The sequence below is a fragment of the Rana temporaria genome, chromosome 4, assembly GCF_905171775.1.
Source record: "Rana temporaria chromosome 4, aRanTem1.1, whole genome shotgun sequence".
NCBI classification, from domain to species: Eukaryota; Metazoa; Chordata; class Amphibia; order Anura; family Ranidae; genus Rana; species Rana temporaria.
The window spans coordinates 277,525,158-277,544,542 of NC_053492.1; the positions used below are offsets into that span (position 1 = coordinate 277,525,158).

A 19,385-nucleotide genomic window follows, 5' to 3' on the forward strand; every position below is an offset into this window, starting at 1 on the left:
ATAAAAAGATAAGAGATAAAATAATTAAACCTCAGATGTGTTTTATTTGGAAACAAAAGGCGCAACTTCACTAAGAGGAGATTGATTTAGTGATGAGAATGCACTTATCCTTGTATTACCATTCTGCATCTAGATGCATAGGAGAACAAGTCTATAGGGAATTTCTGATGCTAAGCCATAGGAGCACATAAGACTAGCACATCAATTAAGTACATTAATTATTTGTAAGAGTGAAACAGGATTTCTGCATTCAGCGTTACCAATTCCTTCTTCGAAGAATACTATAAAATTCACATATTTTCTCACAATGACAATACATTTAGTAACATTTAAAGCAGTATTAAACCCAAAAGCAATCATTTATTATATTACAGCTTACCAATTCTTAGATGCAATGGCTGTATTAGTTTCCTTTTTGAGGATTTCTTCAATTATTTATCCGGTGACCTGGCCAGCAAGTATGTGGTTTTTCAAAAGCACAAGCTCTCCAGAAGAATGTATCAGTTTACATAGATGAGACAAAGCACTTAACACTGGCAGGGGTGATTAAATGATCAGCTTTTATTTATTCATGTAAAAACTTTTATCCCAAAGAGACAAAAAAAAAAAAACTGTTTGCTGTAACTGATTATAAAGTGCGAGCTGGAGTTTTTCTTCAATTTGTTAGTGTATTTAAATCTACTAATACATTTAACATTACCCCCCACCTCGACTGACAATGCTGTTGCCTGCTGTGCCTCATTCATCAAGAGTGGTATCTCACTAATACAGGAGTTCTGTTACTGGCCAGATCACCAGCTGAAAACAGAGGTAAAAAGCCAAAGAAAAGAGAACTGATGCAGCCACCACATCTAATTATTGGTGAGCTGCAATATAATACATTTTAACATTGTGCCATTTTTTTACTAAAATACAAAAAATATATATAACATTGCAAATCCTCAATAAATACACAATTAAACAAAAATATACATACACAGTGCCTTGCAAAAGTATTCACCCCCTTGGCATTTTTCGTGTTATGTTGCCTCACAACCTCGAATTAACATGGATTGTTTGAGGATGTGCATCATTTAATTTACAGAACATGCCCACAACTTTGAAGATGTTTTTTTATTTTTTATTTTTATTGTGAAGCAAACAAAACATAGTACAAAATAACAGAAAAAGTCAATGTGCATAACGATTCACCCCCCTAAAGTCAATACTTTGTAGAGCCACCTTTTACGGATGTCACAGCTCCAACTCACTTTGGATAAGCCTCTATGAGCTTGCCACATCTTACCACTAGGATCTTTACCCATTCCTCCTTGCAGAACTGCTCCAGCTCCTTTAAGTTAGATGGTTTGTGCTTGTGAACAGCAATCTTTAAGTCTGACCACAGATTTTTTATTGGATTGAGGTCTGGGCTTTGACTAGGCCATTCCAACACATTTACTTGTTTCCCCTTAAACCACTCAAGTGTTGCTTTAGCAGTGTGTTTGGGGTCATTGTCCTGCTGGAAGGTGAACCTCTGCCCTAGCCTCAAATCAACACACAGAGTGGTACAGGTTTTGCTCAAGAATATCCCTGTATTTAGCGCCATCCATCTTTCCCTCAACTCTGATCCGTTTCCCAGTCCCGACTGCCGGAAAAAAATGGTGTTCTTTGGGTGATGTAATGTGTTGGATTTACGCCAGACATAGCATTTTCTTTGATGTCCAAAAAGTTCAATTTTAGTCTCATCAGATCAGAGCACCTTCCTCCATACATTTTGGGAGTTTCCCACGTGCCTTTTCACAAACTCAAAACATGCCATTTAGTTTTTTTGCTAAAAGTAATGGCTTTCTTCAGGCCACTCTTCCATAAGGCCCAACTCTATGGAGCGTACGGCTTATTTTCATCCCATGTACAGTTACTCCAGTCTTTGCTGGGGAACTCTGCAGCTCCTCCAGGGTTACCTTAGGTCTATGTGCTGCCACTCTGATTAATGTCCTCCTTTCCTGGTCCGTCTTGGCAAGTTTGGTGTTGTGCCATGTTCTTTCTATTTGGTTATAATAGACTTCTCAATAACATTGTTCCTTACTTGTTTGGAGAGTTCCTTGGTCTTCATGGCAGTGCTTGGTAGTGGTGCCTCTTGCATAGGTGTTGCAGCCTCTGGGGCCTTATAAAAAGGTGTGTATATGTAATGACCATGTGACACTTAGATTGCACACAGGTGGACATAATTTTACTAATTATGTGAGTAATTAGTTGCACCAGAGCTCTGTATGGGCTTCATAACAAAGGGGGTGAATACATATGAACATGCCATGTATCAGTTTTATGCATCTATATTTCTAATTTTACTTCACCAACTTAGACTATTGTGTTCTGATCCATCACATATAATTCAGATTTAAAAAAATAAAAATAAAAATAAAAGGTGTAATGTAACAAACAAGGTAAAAATCCAAGGGAGTGAATACTTTAGCAAGGCACTGTACACACACACACACACACACACACACACACACAAGACAAAGATAAATCATTTCAGAACTTTTTCCACCTTTAATGTGACCTATAAATTGTATGACTCAGTTAAACAAACTGAAATATTTTAGGTGGAGGGAAGTAAAAAAAAATAATAATAATAATAATAATAATAATAATAATATGGTTGCATAAGTGAGCACACCCTTAAACGAATACTTTGCTGAAGCACCTTATGATTGTATTACAGCACTCGGTCTTTTTTGGTATGAGTCAGCATGGTATATTTTGTCAACTTGCCCACTCGTCTTTGCAAGAACACTCCAAATCTGTCAGATTGCATGGGCATCGCCTTTGCACAGCCCTCTTCAGATCACCCCATCGATTTTCAACCTGATTCAGGTCTGGGCTCTGACTGGGCCATTCTAAAACTTTAATCTTCTTCTGGTATAGGCATTTGTTGATTTGGATGTATGCTTTGGGTTGTTGTCGTGATGACGTTCCTTTTCATGTTTAGCTTTCTAGCAAAAGCCTGAAGGTTTTGGGCCAATATTGACTGGTATTTGGAACTGTTCATGATTCCCTCTACCTTGACTAAGGCCCTGTTTCAGCTGAAGAAAAACAGCCCCAAAGCATGATGCTGCCACCACCATGCTTCACTGTGGGTATAGTGTTCTTTTGGTGATGTGCAGTGCTGTTTTTGCACCAAACATATCTTTTGGATTTATGGCCAAACAGTTCAACCTTGGTTTTATCAGACCAGAACACATTTCCCACATGCTATTGGGAGACTTCAGATGTGTTTTTGCAAAATGTAGCCGGGCTGGGATGTTTTTCTTGGTAAGAAAAGGCTTCTGTCTTGTCACTCTACCCCATAGCCCAGACATATGAAGAATATAGGAGATTGTTGTCACATGTACCACACAGCCAGTACTTCCAGATATTTCTGCAGCTCCTTTAATATTGCTGTAGGCCTTTTGACAGCCTCCCCGATCAGTTTTCATCTCGTCTTTTCATCAGTTTTGGAGGGACGTCCAGTTCTTAGTAAGGTCACTGTTTTGCCATATTTTCTCCACTTGATGACTGTCTTCACTGTTTTCCATGGTTTATCTAATGCATTGGAAATTCTTTTGTACCCTTCTCCTGACTGATCCCTTTTAACAATAAGATCCCTCCGATGCTTTGGAAGCGCTCTGCAGACCATGGCTTTTGCTGTAGGATGCGACCAAGAAAATGTCAGGAAATACCTACTAGAACAGCTGAACTTTATTTGGGGTTTATCAGAGGCACTTTAAATGATGGCAGGTGTATAATGACTCCTATTTAAAGTGGTTATATAGTCATGTTTTGAACTTTTTCCTACAGGTAAGCCTATAATAAGGCTTACCTGTAGGTAAAAAAATATCTCTTAAACCTTTACGGTTTAGGAGATATTCCCCTTGCAATGAGCCGCTGACTGCAGCGGCGCATGCACACAGGGGATTCTTGGCTGAAGGCCCAGCAGACGCCGGACCTTCCTGGAAAGAAGTCTCCCACGTGCAGGAGTGACGACATCGCAGCTCCAGCCACTCGCAGTGCTAGAGCCGCGAAACCTGGAAGACACACCAAGGCAACATATTAGCTACCTCGGCGTTGACCAGGTAAGTTACTAATGCCTCGTTCTAAGTTAAGTATTTCATAATGAGCTAGTATGTGTACTAGCATACTAGATCATTATGCCTTTTGCTTTACAGGTGACAAGAAAAAAAATGGGACTATACAACCGCTTTAACATGAGTTTGAATGTGATTGCTTAATTCCGAACACAGCTACATCCCCAGTTTTAAGAGGGTGTGCACACTTATGCAACCACATTATTAATTTATTTTTTATTTTTACCCCCCCCCCCTCCCAAAAAAAGATTTCAGTTTGTGTTTCAATTGAGTTGTAGAGTTTATAGGTCACATTAAAGGTAGAAAAAGTTTTGAAATTACTTATCTTTGTCTCATTTTTTTTACATCACAGAAACCTGATGATATTTTAACAGGGGTGTGTAGACTTTTTATATCTATTGTGTGTGTGTGTTTATATATAGATATATATATATATATATAGATATATATATATATATATATATATATATATATATATATATATATATATTATGCCAGGCCTAAGAATGTCATAATTACCATTTTACCTTTTGACAGCTCCTGTCTATGGGATCTACAGGGGTGGGTTTTGGGTGAGTGACCCTGACATCATCTCTTCCACATTCAAGAGCAGACCACAAGTCAGAGACAAAAGCCTGGATAAAGCCTATAAACATAAAAGAGAGAAGTGCTCAGTAACCACAGAAATATATTTGTACATGTCTCTCGCTCTTTGCTACGTAACCAGGGATACAACTGACATTCAGCTATTTAACCCTTTCACACCTAATGGTAAAAAAAAATCTAAATGTCTAAGCTCAATTTTTAATTTTGATATGTGTTAGTAAAACCTTACATATCATCCCAACTTTTTTTTTATTATCTTGTTAGTACCATAAGCTAAAGCCAAAGAACAACCTTAAAATCACAATGATACCACATATGTGTATGTTATTTGTTGTTTGTACCCGTAGTAAGGCCAGAAGCAATAGTGCGCATTTTGCATTTAGTTTTTTTTTGGCCCATCTAAAAAACACACCGGCACTGACAGATACTGATGCTAATTTAAACAAAAATAAATAAATAAATCTTGTACAACATATACTGCCCCTGACCTTTGACCTAAACACTAACCCAGACCTAGATCAAATTGTGATCTAGGTGTTTTTCTTTCTAGATATATATAGTCATGGACAAAATTGTTGGCACCCCAGACATTTTTTCAGAAAATCAAGTATTTCTCACAGAAAAGTATTGCAGTAACACATGTTTTGCTATACACATGTGTATTCCCTTTGTGTGTATTGAAACAAAACAAAACAAGGGAGGAAAAAAAGCAAATTGAACATAATGTCACACAAAACTCCAAAAAATGGTCTGGTCAAAATTCTTGGCACCCTTTCAAAATTGTGGATAAATAAGATTGTTTCAAGCATGTGATGCTCCTTTAAACTCACCTGGGACAAGTAATAGGTGTGGGCAATATAAAAATCACACCTGAAAGCAGATAAAAAGGAGAGAAGTTCACTTAGTCTTTGCATTGTGCGTCTGTGTGTGCCACACTAAGCATGGACAACAGAAAGAGGAGACGAGAACTGTCTGAGGACTTGAGAACCCAAATTGTGGAAAAATATCAACAATCTCAAGGTTACAAGTCCATCTCCAGAGATCTAGATTTGCCTTTGTCCACAGTGCGCAACATTATGAAGAAGTTTGCAACCCATGGCACTGTAGCATATCTCTCTGGTCGTGGACGGAAGAGAACATTTTATGAAAGGTTGCGATGCAGGATAGTCCGGATGGTGGATAAGCAGCCCCAAACAAGTTCCAAAGAAATTCAAGCTGTCCTGCAGGCTCAGGGAGCATCAGTGTCAGCGCCAACTATCCGTCGACATTTAAATGAAATGCTATGGCAGGAGACCCAGGAGGACCCCACAGCTGACACAGAGACATAAAAAAGCAAGACTACAGTTTGCCAAAATGTACTTGAGTAAGCCAAAATCCTTCTGAAAAATGTCTTGTGGACAGATGAGACCAAGATAGAGCTTTTTGGTAAAGCACATCATTCTACTGTTTACCGAAAATGGAATGAGGCCTACAAAGAAAAGAACACAGTACATACAGTGAAATATGGTGGAGGTTCAATGATGTTTTGGGGTTGTTTTGCTGCCTTGAATGTGTGCAAGGCATCATGAAATCTGAGGATCACCAAAGAATTTTGGGTCGCACTGTAGAGCCCAGTGTCAGAAAGCTGGGTTTGCACCTGAGATCTTGGGTCTTTCAGCAGGACAATGACCCCAAACATACGTCAAAAAGCACCCAGAAATGGATGGAAACAAAGCGCTGGAGAGTTCTAAAGTGGCCAGCAATGAGTCCAGATCTAAATCCCATTGAACACCTGTGGACAGATCTTAAAATTGCTGTTGGGAAAAGGCACCCTTCCAATAAGAGAGACCTGGAGCAGTTTGCAAAGAGTGGCCTATTGATGGTTATTGAAAGCAACAGATTTCAGTAATTTTTTTCCAAAGTTAAGGGTGCCATGAATTTTGACCAGTTAATTTTTAGAGTTTTGTGTGACATTATGTCCAATTTGCTTTTTTTCCTCCCTTTTTTTGTTTTGTTCCAATACACACAAAGGGAATACACATGTGTATAGCAAAACATGTGTTACTGCAATAATTTTCTGTGAGAAATACTTGATTTTCTGGAAAAATTTCTGGGGTGCCAACAATTTCGACCATGACTGTGTGTGTGTGTGTGTGTATATATATATATATATATATATATATATATATATATATATATATATATACACACATACATACATACACACACACACACACACACACACATACATATATATATATATATATATATATATAAAATACAAGCACTTTTTTTTTCTTTCTGCAAGGAACAAGAAAGATGCATTGTATCCTTCTTCATGCACAGAAAAAAAAAAAAACAGGGGCGGGCTTCACAGTGACTGATCACTGTGGAAAACAATCAGAGACTAGCACAGTGATCAGGTGACCCAGAATCGGGAGATCCGGGTCAGTATCGTTGGTGCAGTGCACTCCCAGCACACAAGGGAGGAACACATATATGCAGCACAACTTAAAAAAGCCCAGTGTAGTGAGGTTGCATATGTGTGTTACGTCTGTGTGAAAGTGCACAGTCAATTTGCCTTTAGTAAATCAACCCCTATGTATCATTAAGTATTAATAATAAAATATATGTTGCAAATGAAAGAGTACAAAAACAGTTTTAGATGGGAGGGCACACATAAGAAAGATGTGATAGTTGCACTTACTTCCATTGCTTTCCTTTAGACCCCTTTAATACTGAAGTGCTTTACAGGTGCTATAACGCTAAAAATAGCGCCTGCAGGGGGGCGTGGCTACCGAGCTCCTGCATGGATGCCTGAGCAGTGAGCTCCGTGCCAGCAGTAGGTGAAACAACGTGCCGAAGCACCCTCAGCCACTCACACTTGCCTGGATCGCTCCTCCGGACTGCCTGGACCCCCGGGATGGCCCGCAAACGGAAGACAGCCCCCCAGATCCAGAAGCTTTCACACTTCTTCCCGCCGACTCCTCGAGGCCGAATCCAAGATGGCGCCGGCGGCGCCTCGCCGTCCTCCTCCAGCGGCTCCAGCTCATCCCCTAACAGCCCGAATCCACTGCTGGGAGCGGCGCACGGATCCCCGGAGGCCTCCACACCACTGACACGCAGCCCAGCTAAGTCAAAGCCGTGGCTGTCCCCCGAGTGTTCAGACAACAAGCAGGTCAGTGCTCAGGATTCCCTTAATGATACCAGGGAGCTGGCGGAGGCGATCAATTTGTTCCCCACCACTGACAAACCCCTGTCTGACACTATGTTGAGGGATATGCTAGTGTCCCTCCGCAGTTCCCTCCACGCTGACATGATGGACTGTATGAGGGGGTTCAAGGCAGACGTACAGGAGCTGGGGGGAAGAGTGGAGCATGTGGAACAGAAGATGGGGGAGTTTGCCTCTTCCCACAACTCCTTAGTAGATGCCCACAACGATCAGGCTGATGAAATAGCATGGCTCAAAGCTAAGGTCTCGGACCTGGAGGACAGATCCAGGAGAAATAACGTCAAAATCTGTGGCGTCCCTGAATCTGTCCTCCCTCAACAACTGCTGCAATATGCTCAGGACTTTATGAAGCTAATTGTCCCTGATCTGTCTGTTGCAGACTTAGCAATTGATAGGATACATCGCCTGCCTAAGCCGTCACACCTGCCTGACACCATACCCAGGGACGTTCTGATGTGGGTGCATTTTTTTCAAATAAAGGAGCGTTTTATGATGTCCTTCAGGAAAAACAAGGACCCGCCAGCTCCATACTCATCCATCCAATTGTTCGCAGATCTCTCCCAATTTACTATGCAGAGACGCAGGTCCCTTCTCCCAGTTACCAAAGCGTTACGCAACCACGAAATTGTGTACAGATGGGGCTACCCAGCCAAACTCACCATCACAAGAGACAACCACACATCCGTGATTAACACCCTCTCTGAAGGCCTCGATCTCTTGCGGTCTTGGAATATTGTCCCTGAAAAGGCGGATGGGGACCCTCCCTCGACCTCTAAAATTGGCACCCAAGATTCCTGGCAGATGGTGACCCACAAAAAGAAGGGCAAGAAGCGGTCCTCCTAGGTGCTCCGGCTTCGAAAACATCACTATACTACTCTGTACCTACTGACTAAGACACTTTCCCCTCCGTACTAACTGAGCAGCATGGCTGCCCTCAGATTCAAAAATGAATCTCCCTTTTTACCTCTCAGAGTTGCTCTGTTCGAGCCGTTATGTTATCTGACTGTTTGCTTTCATGTGACTTTGTCATTTTTTTTTTCTTTTTTCTTTGTTCTCTTTTTTTTTTGCCAACTTCCTCCCCTTGCCAAGAGATGGACCTCCTCCCACATGCCAGGATGTGGCAAGCCCTCTGCCTACGACCAACAACACCTTGGATTTCATCTGAGCTTAGAGTGCGGCTTCAACCTAAGGTACTGTTTCTCTATTCCCCCCTTACACCATGGTGATTAAAATAGTCTCTTTTAATGTTCACGGACTGAACCACCCCATTAAAAGATCGGCACTATGGAAGGAAGCCCAGAAACTGCGGGCCGACATTCTGTGCGTACAGGAATCCCATTTTCTCTCCTCTAAGCCCCCTCCCCTTACAAACAAGAACTACCCCCATTTGTTTTTCGCCTCTGCCCCCAATAGGAAGCATAGAGGGGTCATCACCATCATCAGAGACTCTCTGACATTCAAACTTGGGGAGGTGATTTCTGATCCTGCTGTTAGATATTTGATTGTTATAGGTGAATTCAACAATCGTTCCTATACTATTGTTAATTTCTATGCCCCTAATGTTCACCAGACTAGGTTTGTCAATAGGGTGTTCAAGATTCTTTCTTCTGTTAAAAAAGGAGAGGTTATTATATGCGGTGACTTTAACATGATGGTTGATTGCGGTGTTGACACAACCTCAAAATCTAAACGCCCCCTTCCAACACTATTCCCCACACTCCTGAGAGAGGACTACTATGATGTCTGGAGGTGTCAACACTCCAATGAACGCGACTTCACTTTCCATTCAGCAAGGCACAATTCTTACTCCCGTATTGATATGATCTTGGTGGATAGGTCCCTGCTTGGGGTGATCTCCTCCTCCTCCGTTCACGACATCTCGTGGTCAGACCATGCACCTGTCTCTGTTGTGTTGGAGGAGGAGTTGACCCCCAACCCTGCTCGTGTGTGGAGGGCCAATGCGGGAGTGTTTCAAATGCAAGATCAGGTAAATAATATTACTAAACAGCTGACTGAATTTTTTGAGTTTAATGAGGGTTCGGTTTCTGATCCGGCTGTCCTGTGGCGTGCCCACAAAGCCTTCATCAGGGGCGTTCTACTCCAAATTAGCTTGAGGTTGAAACGCCAACGGACCTTGAAAGTTGACCTTCTCCTGCAGGAGATCAGATCCATAGAGACACAAAACAGGACCTCGCCTAACCCAGATCTGTCAGCCAAACTGGTTAAACTCAGATGTGACCTTAGACGCGTTCTCCTAGAATCCCACAATAAGTTAGTTAAAGCCTTGAAGATGACGTACTACTCCTCTGGTAACAAAGCTGGCAAATTTTTAGCTCGTCACCTTAAGGACCAGAGGACTCGGGCGAAAATCCCCTTTATCTGCAACCCGACGAATGATAGCAAGCTATATGACCCGAATAACATTGCCAACTCATTCGCTGACTATTACTCATCCCTATATAACCTAAAAAATGACGGTGACACCCCACAGCCCACAGACCAAGACATACAAAAGTTTCTGGCCGATCTCTCTCTACCCACCCTGTCCCCCTCTCAACTTGAGGACCTAAATGCCCCAATTACAGTGGAGGAAATTCTGAAAACGATAGCCAAAATGCCCCTAGGTAAATCTCCTGGTCCGGATGGGTTACCGAACGACTATTACAGGACGTTCGGCAAACTCCTTGCTCCCAAATTGCGCTCGGTGTTCTCACAGGCTATGTCCTCTGCCAACCTCCCCCCTGAGATGTTAAATGCCTATGTTGTGACCATACCCAAACCCGGCAAGCCCCCTGATGTACCTACCAACTTTCTCCCCATCTCATTATTAAATACTGATGTTAAGCTCTATGCCAAAATCCTCGCCCACAGACTTTTAACTGTTCTGCCATCATTAATCAACCCTGACCAGTCCGGTTTTACGGTAGGCAGACAAGCGTCTGATGCCACCCGCAGGATTATTGGGGTGGTGCAGCATGCTTGGGCCTCTCGAACGCCTTCTCTGCTCCTCTCTTTGGATGCAGAGAAGGCATTCGACAGGGTCCATTGGGGCTATATGTCCCAGACCTTAACTAAGTTTGGGTTTCGGGGTCCTATCGTATCAGCTATCCTAGCCCTCTACTCTCATCCCATGGCCCAGGTCTACACTTCTAATTGCCTTTCCCGCCCTTTTCAAATAACTAATAGGACGCGTCAGGGGTGCCCCCATTCCCCATCGATTTTTAATCTCTTGATCGAACCACTGGCCGAAAAAATTAGATCCCATCCCCTAATCCTAGGTTTCTCTATCCAAGATACACTCCATAAGATTAACTTATTCGCCGATGACATCATCATATCCATAACATCCCCGGCTAAATCACTCCCCCACGTCCAAAATGTTCTTCAGTCCTTCAGTAACATCTCCTACTACAAAGTTAATTGCTCCAAGTCGGTCATACTGCCTATCCATCTCCCTCCCTCTGACCGGGCATATTTGGAAGGTGCCTTCCCATATGCGTGGTTTACAAATAGCATCTCATACCTAGGCCTTCAGATCACGGCAGACCCCTCGGGACTAGCGGATGCCAACTACCCGGCTCTAATAGGGAAACTCTTGAAGGAGTCCACCCGGCTGGCTAAGACAGAACTCTCCTGGTCTGGGCGTCTTGCTTCCTTTAAGATGTTATTGCTACCCCAGATCCTGTACGTCTTTCGTACACTTCCTGTCCCCATAAAGCCCCCCCACCTGAGATCCTTGAACTCTATACTGCAGACATACGTGTGGAGCGCACAAAGACCCAGATGCTCTAAAACAATACTAACTAGACATAGAGCTGCTGGTGGCATGGGTCTTACAGATATAAGGGACTACTATCGCGCAACCCTCCTCAACCAACTAAAGTCATGGTTTACTGATCCTCCGGTGGTCCCTTGGTGCAGCATCGAACGGTCACTAAGCCCCACTAAGGACCTACCCTCCCTACTATTCCTTGACAGGTTGAGACCCTTCTCCCTTCACCAGCTTCCCCTGTCCATTCGGGCCTCCTTGGGGGCCTGGAGGGACCTCGGACTCATCTCCGACCCTCGGGATGAAATGGTGGAAGTACCTATCCCCATTGAGACTCTAATGAGCGCTATCCCTAATATCACTCTTGGAGACTGGAAAAGCAGGGGCATCACCCATATCTCGGATCTTTTCCGCGAGGGCCGCCTCGCCTCCTTTCAGCTCCTCCAGTCCATGTACAACCTCCCCTTGAAAGACATGTACAGGTTTTGCCAAGTATCCCATTTCCTTCAATCAATTAACAGCCACAAAATTCTCCTCCCGGTCCAAGTGTGGAAATTCTTAACCTCCCCCACTCCCCTTGTCAAAGGGATACCACTTTTCTACACTCTACTCCAGCATAGACGCACCTTCGTCAAGGCCCCCCCCCGTTCTTGAAATGGGAGGCGGATCTTGGCAAGACCTACACAGACTCACAGTGGCAGGTCGCTCTTAATTCGGTCTTCAAGGCCTCTAAATGCTCAAACCACTGGGAACTTGCCCAGAAGATTTCTCTACGGTGGTATCCCACACCGTACAGGATGTCCAAATTCTCGCTGGCTAACTCGCCTCTGTGCTGGAGGGGATGTGGAGAGGTGGGTAACATTATGCATGTCTTTTGGAAATGCAAACACTTGACTAGCTTTTGGAACAGTGTGTTCAGATGTATATCCTCTATGACAGGTATTATTACGAGGCCGGGACCTGACCTGGCTCTGCTGAGTTTACACATTGACAAATTCCCCCCTCAGTTCCGAACTGTGGTTACACACCTCTTGCTAGTTTCCAGATCCCTCATCACTTGGAACTGGAAATCCAACGTAGTCCCCAATCTCTCAAACGTAATCTCCCTCACTCGAGACAATTACATTTATGAATCCCTGATCGCATCTAGAGCTGGACAGAGGAGGTGCTTTGATAGGAGATGGCAGATATGGACTGAATGGTATAAGGAGTGACCTTACCTTGTTTTACCTTAGTTAACCGATTGCTTACGAGCTATTAATGATTACTTACGTCTCAGCGGAGGCTTCCTCCAGCCCTGGTATTAATACGCTATGTACTGGTCCTAACTACTAGGTCCATCTCACTCCCACTCCCTTTCCCGTTCCCTTCTCCTTCACCCTCCCCTTCATTTCCCTTGCCCTTTCCCTCCCCCCTTCATTTCCCTTGCCCTTTCCCTCCCCCCCCCCCCGGGCCCTTGCCCTCCCTCACTTCCTTTTCTTTTATTGGTGTTTTTTATTTTTTTATTTATTTCTCCATTTATTTCCCTATTTGTATTCATTTCACTGTTCGATGCCTCACCTTTGCTTGTTGCAATTGTACTTCCGTTATGCATCGTCTACCAACGCTAAATGTCCATGTGGGGACATATAAAATTAGCTGTTAGACTTGTTTAAGGATGTCAACTAATTTGCTGTATCCTACTATGAATCTAAGTTATCTTCAAGCTGTAATACTAAGCCTTCCATGTGATGTCGTCCTATACTCCTGTATGTTTACTTGTTTCGATGATGTATGACATTCTTTTGTATGCACTAAAATTCCAATAAAAATTTAAATTGAAAAAAAAAAATAGCGCCTGCATAGCACCTGTAAAGCGCCTCCCCTGTCTCTCCAATGTGAAACACTGGAGTGGTGCACCAGCCGGATGTCAAAAAAAGTCCTGCTAGTCACATCGTACAGCGCCCCTGCCCGTTGAAATCAAAAAAGGTATACAAATCCATTTGTATCAAATTGCGCATGCGCAGAACGTGTGTGTGTAGCATCCTTACGCACACACGTTCTGCACGTGTGTGATTTGATACAAACAGATTTGTATACCTTTTTTTCCTTGCAAGGAATACTGCTGCATTTTTACACCTGAATTGGAGTTTTTATGTATTGACTCCTCCTTTTTATTAATAAAACGCCTTAGGAAGACTTTCTACACCATGGGAGTTTTTCTTTTCTTTTTTTTAACATATCACTTCCTGCTGTTTATACTATTGGAATTCCATCTGATGTCTATGGATCTCTGTGGAGGGGAACGCCAGAGTACTTTGTCAGCGGATCTGTGATTCTACTAAGCTTGACCCCTCTGAGTAATGAGGTGATGGGTATCACAGGTGTCGAGCACTTCATCTACGTTCCACATGACACTTTATTGGATTCCAGCAATATATCAACTTTCGATATCAACTCATTTTTTTGTATTCATATATCACTTTAGCACGTTTGTGCATTCTGGTTTTACTATACATAGTCGCATAGAACTACACAACTTTGCCATTTTTTTTATTATTATTATATATAGTATTGTTTATTTACTGTATTGCACAGTTGCACTTTATTGGACATTTGTCATTTATGTCTTAGGCCACATTGCACATTTAGGCCCAGATTCAGGTAGATTGGCGTATCTATGCGGCGGCGTAACGTATCCGATTTACGATACGCCGACTCAACTTACACGAGCAAGTGCTGTATTCTCAAAGCACTTGCTCCGTAAGTTGCGGCGGCGTAGCGTAAATCACCCGGCGGAATTCAAATTCGGCAGGTAGGGGGCATGTATCATTTAAATCAAGCGCGTCCCCATTCACGGACGAATAAGGCAAACGACTTAACTTTTTCAAATTTCGATGCGGGAACGACGGCCATACTTAACATTGTCTGTGCCTCATATAGCAGGGGGAACATTACGCCGGGAAAAGCCTAACGTAAACGTTGTAACTTTACTGCGTCGGCCGCGCGTACGTTCGGGAATTCGCGTATCTAGCTAATTTGCATACTCAACGCGGAATGCGATGGAAGCGCCACCTAGCGGGCAAAAAAAACTTACGCCTGTCGGATCTAATCGATATCTATGCGTAACTGATTCAAAGAATCAGTCGCATAGATACGACGGGTCAGATTAGGACTTACGACGGCGTACATGGCGCTCCGCCGTCGTAAGTCCTTTGAGAATCGGGCCCTGACTGTATTCATGCATAGGGTTACTTTGTTCAAAACCTAGCGCTGCACTTTATTATTTGTACTACTATTTGGTGCCCAATATCTGGGTTACAGTGCTCAACTGCAGGTCATAATTGTTATTATTGTACATTACTCAATTTCACTTAAATTACCTAGTGCAGATATACATTTTTACTGCATAAATATACATGTTCATGCCCTTTGGTTTAGTTCACCCTCTAATTTTGTGGCAACATCATTTAGCACTTTGGGTCAGAATTAATTGCAATCTGACATAGCAAATAGGGATGACATCTTCTGTTTTTGGGGTAACAATAATGTATCAAAAAGGCTGATCAGAACATGTTTCTTTTTTATTTAAAAAGCAAAAAAATTGTATTGTTTTGACATTAACCAAACAAAAAATAATTGTTCTTAGCATAACCAGCATTTACCTGACTTCTGCAGGGCAACTGCACCAGCGGCTGTCCCTGCTACCTGTGTCACCATAACTCCGTATCCAAATTTTTCACATCTGCTAACCTGAAAAGAAATAATTTTAAAATAAACAAACATAAACCAAAATATAAAATGTCTAATTATACATGCTGTATAAATGGGAATATGGGAAACGTTAGGACATGTCCCATGTTGGATACATTAATAATTATTCATAAATGTGTTCACATAACTTTCTGTTAAAGGGATTGTAAAGGCAGGCTTTTTTTTTTTTTTTTTTATCTTAATGCATTCTATGCATTGAGATAAAAATCCTTCTGTGTGCAGCAGCCACCATCAGCCCCCCTAATACTTATGTGAGGTCCCTCTCTGTCCACGAGGGTGTTAGCCATCTGAGATTCTCCCCCCTGATTGATTGAGACGTTGCTGTCAAAGTCAGCTAGCCAATCAGGAGAGAGAGGGAGCTGTGACTCGGGCTTGAATGCCCCCCATAGCAAGCTGCCTGCTGTGGGGGCACTGAACAGGAGGGAGGGGCCAGGAGCAGAGAAGAGGGACCTGACAAGAGGAGGTTTTGGGCTGCTCTGTGCAAATCCACTGCACAGGGCAGGTAAGTAGAACATGTTTGTTATTTTTTATAGGGAAAACAAAACTGAGACTTAACAATCACTTTAGGGATTTACACATTTTCCCAACAGAACCCAGTTAGATAATTGGGAGAAAGCTGTGTGAACATTGTGTAAAAACCTTTATAAATAGACCCTTAGCATTTTTTCATAAAATGTTAATTTTGAGTAATTATGTGTGCTTACACTAAAGTGTATGCCTGGAGAAAATAAAATGATGCAGTCTCTGCAATACATGCTTCCCCCCCCCCCCATGTTTTCTCATTTGCGACACACTGCATCGTAAACAGCCAGAAAATCTACTGTGCTCCCCTGCCTCTGTTGCACTGAAATGCCAAACAACTGTGCTCCCCTGCCTCTGTTGCACTGAAATCCCAAACAGTGTTCTCAGCCTTGTTTAAATTCTCTTCTGCTAAACTATAGAGCTATTCTCTCTCCCCATCTCCATACGGGAGTGATCTGTAGCTGAGCAGGGGAGGACACAGGCCTGGCATAAAACACTGTGGGGTTGCAGTACAGCAAAGGTATTGTCAGCTCACTACAAAAAGTAAACATGTCACTAAATTTCTGAACAGACCAATAAGTATTTTTCTGTATTTGCCACATTTAAAAGGTACAAAAGCTCCATAACTGCTTAATAACAGCTACCTGGGTTAAGATATCACCCAAATAGGGAATGTGTTGTTTTTAATGAGTTGGCTGACTGCATTTTGAGAAGAAAAAGTAAAGCACAACCACTGTGTAGCACTTTAAAGCAAAAAAGTAAAGGCTGAAAAAATACAGTTGTGCTTATAAAAGTTTACATACCTTGGCAGAATTTATGATTTCTTGGCCATTTTTCAGAGAATATGAATGATAATACAAAAACTTTTCTTTCACTCATGGTTAGTGTTTGTCTTAAGCCATGTATTATCAATCAACTGTGTTTACTCTTTTTAAATCATAATCACAACAGAAACTACCCAAATGATCCTGATCAAAAGTTTACATACCCCAGTTCTTAATACTGTGTATTGCCTCCTTTAACATCAATGACAGCTTGAAGTCTTTTTTTTTTTTTTTTACCACCTCAGCTTTTACCAAATCCTAGAGACCGGCTCATGGTTTGATGCGTCTTACGTCTCATTTTGTGGTTTGCATCATGTGTGGTATATTTACTATGCTCCTTATGTTTTTTCCTTTTTTTTTTTTTTTTTTTTTCTTTTTTTTTAAATATAGGCCAACACTATAATAATGGCGGGAATGGATTATTACAATAGCTTGCCATTGTGGCTCTATATTATTTAACGCCCCCCCCCTCTTGGCTCCCAGGAATCTCCTAACTTTTCCTTCGCAAACTAAAACAATCTTTAACGTTCATTGATCATGAATAGTATGTGACTCGCTCTAGGGAAAGACCCTAGCCTGGGAAGTGTTATAATTTCCATGTTGCCGACCCATGGCTTGTTAGTAGCATGCCCTAACTCTTTCTGCATAACTCCATGTTTTTTTATACTCCCTCCATTTTTCCCATTTTTCCCTATGTCCGCCGCTCGTCTCTAGGTGACTATCCTTTAACTCTTCCAGCCTGTACGTTTCCTCCACTTCGTCTATCCAGTTCCAAACGTGTGGACTTTCCGTCTCCTGCCACTTTTTGGGTATAAGTTTCTTAGCGGCGTTTAGAAGATGAGGAATTAAAGACTGCTTATATTTTTTTTCCCCTCTTGGCTACAATGAAAGAGCACGACCCAGGGGTTTTCTTTAAATCTTTGCCCGTAATAACTTTAATTTGACTCAAAATTATGTCCCAGTAAGTTTGTATTTTTGGGCATAACCACCAAAGGTGGGCCATCGTGCCTCTTTCAGAGCAGCCCCGCCAACACTCTGCGGTCTGATCTGCTTTATATTTATTTGCTTTGTCTGGTGTAATATACCACCCTGAGATACACTTATAATTTGTTTCGGCGGTTCGTACGTCAATTGCGGATGAATGGGTAAGATGCATAATCCTCTTGTAACTGTTTGTCCCTCTTGTGGTTCCTAACTCTCTTTCCCATTTACCTATAAAGGGTGCTTCGCTCCGTGAACCTATCTTTACCAATAATCCATATAATTTAGTGATAGTGCCCTTAGTATTCTTAGATTTACAAATCTTCTCGAGTGGAGTTAGCTCCGCCTCCGTCCGTAATGGACGGGGGAGGTGCCTCACAAAGTGATACAACTGGGAGTAATGCCACCTATCCAAGTTCCAAAAATCCGTTTTGGATCTCAAATCTTCATAGGTCATTATCTCTCCCTCTTTAATAATATCCCCTAAATATACCGTGTCTACCTTAATCCAATTCCCTCCAATTTTATTTTCCCCTGGTGCAAAATAAGGATTTTCTTTAAGGTTCATTAATGGGGAATTAAATTTACCCTCTATTTGTGACAGGGTCTTGTCCCACATTCTTAAAGTGTCCCGTGTTAAATCATGTGTTTTGTGGTCTAGTGCTCTGTGTTGTGCAGGAATCCAAATAATATTATTCAAATATTTACTAGTTAGTGCTTTCTCAATTTGCACCCACCTTTTGTCCTTCCTATCCCGTGCCCATTCTACCGCACGTGCTAAAACCGCCGCCTTATAGTAACTTTTAATATCCGGAACTGCCAGACCGCCGAGTGGCTTACCCTGTTTTAGGATAGAGAGGGATATTCTATGCTTCTTGTTTTTCCAGACATAGTTTAGTAACAAGGAATTAAGAATTCTCAAAAATTGCTGAGGGAGTGCTATGGGGAGTAATAAAAATTTATAAAGAATTTTTGGGACTACAACCATCTTCAGCATATTAATGCGTCCGATCCATGAAATGGGTTTATTAACCGTTCTTTTTAATTCGCTCTTGATCTCATTTAGTAAGGGAATATAATTTATTTTATACATCTTCTGGGTTGTATTGGCCAGTTTGACTCCTAGATACTTTAATTCTTTGGTCCAGGGGAACACACAGATCTCCTTGACCCGACCCACCTCCTTTTTGTTTAAATTAATGTTCAGAATTTCAGATTTAGTTTCGTTAATTTTAAAATTAGAAATGGCACCATATTGTTGCAACACTTTGGAGAGCTTTGGGATAGATTTGGCCGGATTGGTTAGATAAAACAAAATATCATCGGCAAAAGCCGATAATTTATGTTCCTCCCCTTCTACTCTGACTCCATTAATGTCGGGGTCGTTACGAATAGTAGACAACAGAGGCTCTAAAGAAAGAATAAAAATAAGGGGGGACAGGGGGCATCCCTGCCTTGTCCCGTTTTTCATCTCGAAGGGGTCCGATAGTGTCCCATTAATTTTTATTTTTGCTGAAGGGTGATGGTAGAGTGTCTTAATCCAGCGGGACATCCTTTTTCCTATTCCCATGGCATTGAGAGTCTCCATCATGAGCCCCCAGTCTACCCTGTCA

General features: G+C 42.1%; 1 protein-coding gene across 3 annotated transcripts in view; it reads right to left on the minus strand.

Annotated features, from left to right (window-relative positions):
- The window catches only part of TBC1D32 (TBC1 domain family member 32), a 552,992-nt gene that overhangs the window by 249,902 nt on the left and 283,705 nt on the right, over positions 1–19,385 (minus strand). For all 3 annotated transcript variants that reach the window (XM_040350328.1, XM_040350326.1, XM_040350327.1), the window contains exons 20-21: positions 15,337–15,424; positions 4,634–4,752 (exon numbers count right to left, since the gene is read on the minus strand). In XM_040350328.1, the coding sequence (XP_040206262.1) occupies positions 4,634–4,752; positions 15,337–15,424 (207 nt within the window). The remainder of the gene's footprint in view (positions 1–4,633; positions 4,753–15,336; positions 15,425–19,385) is intronic.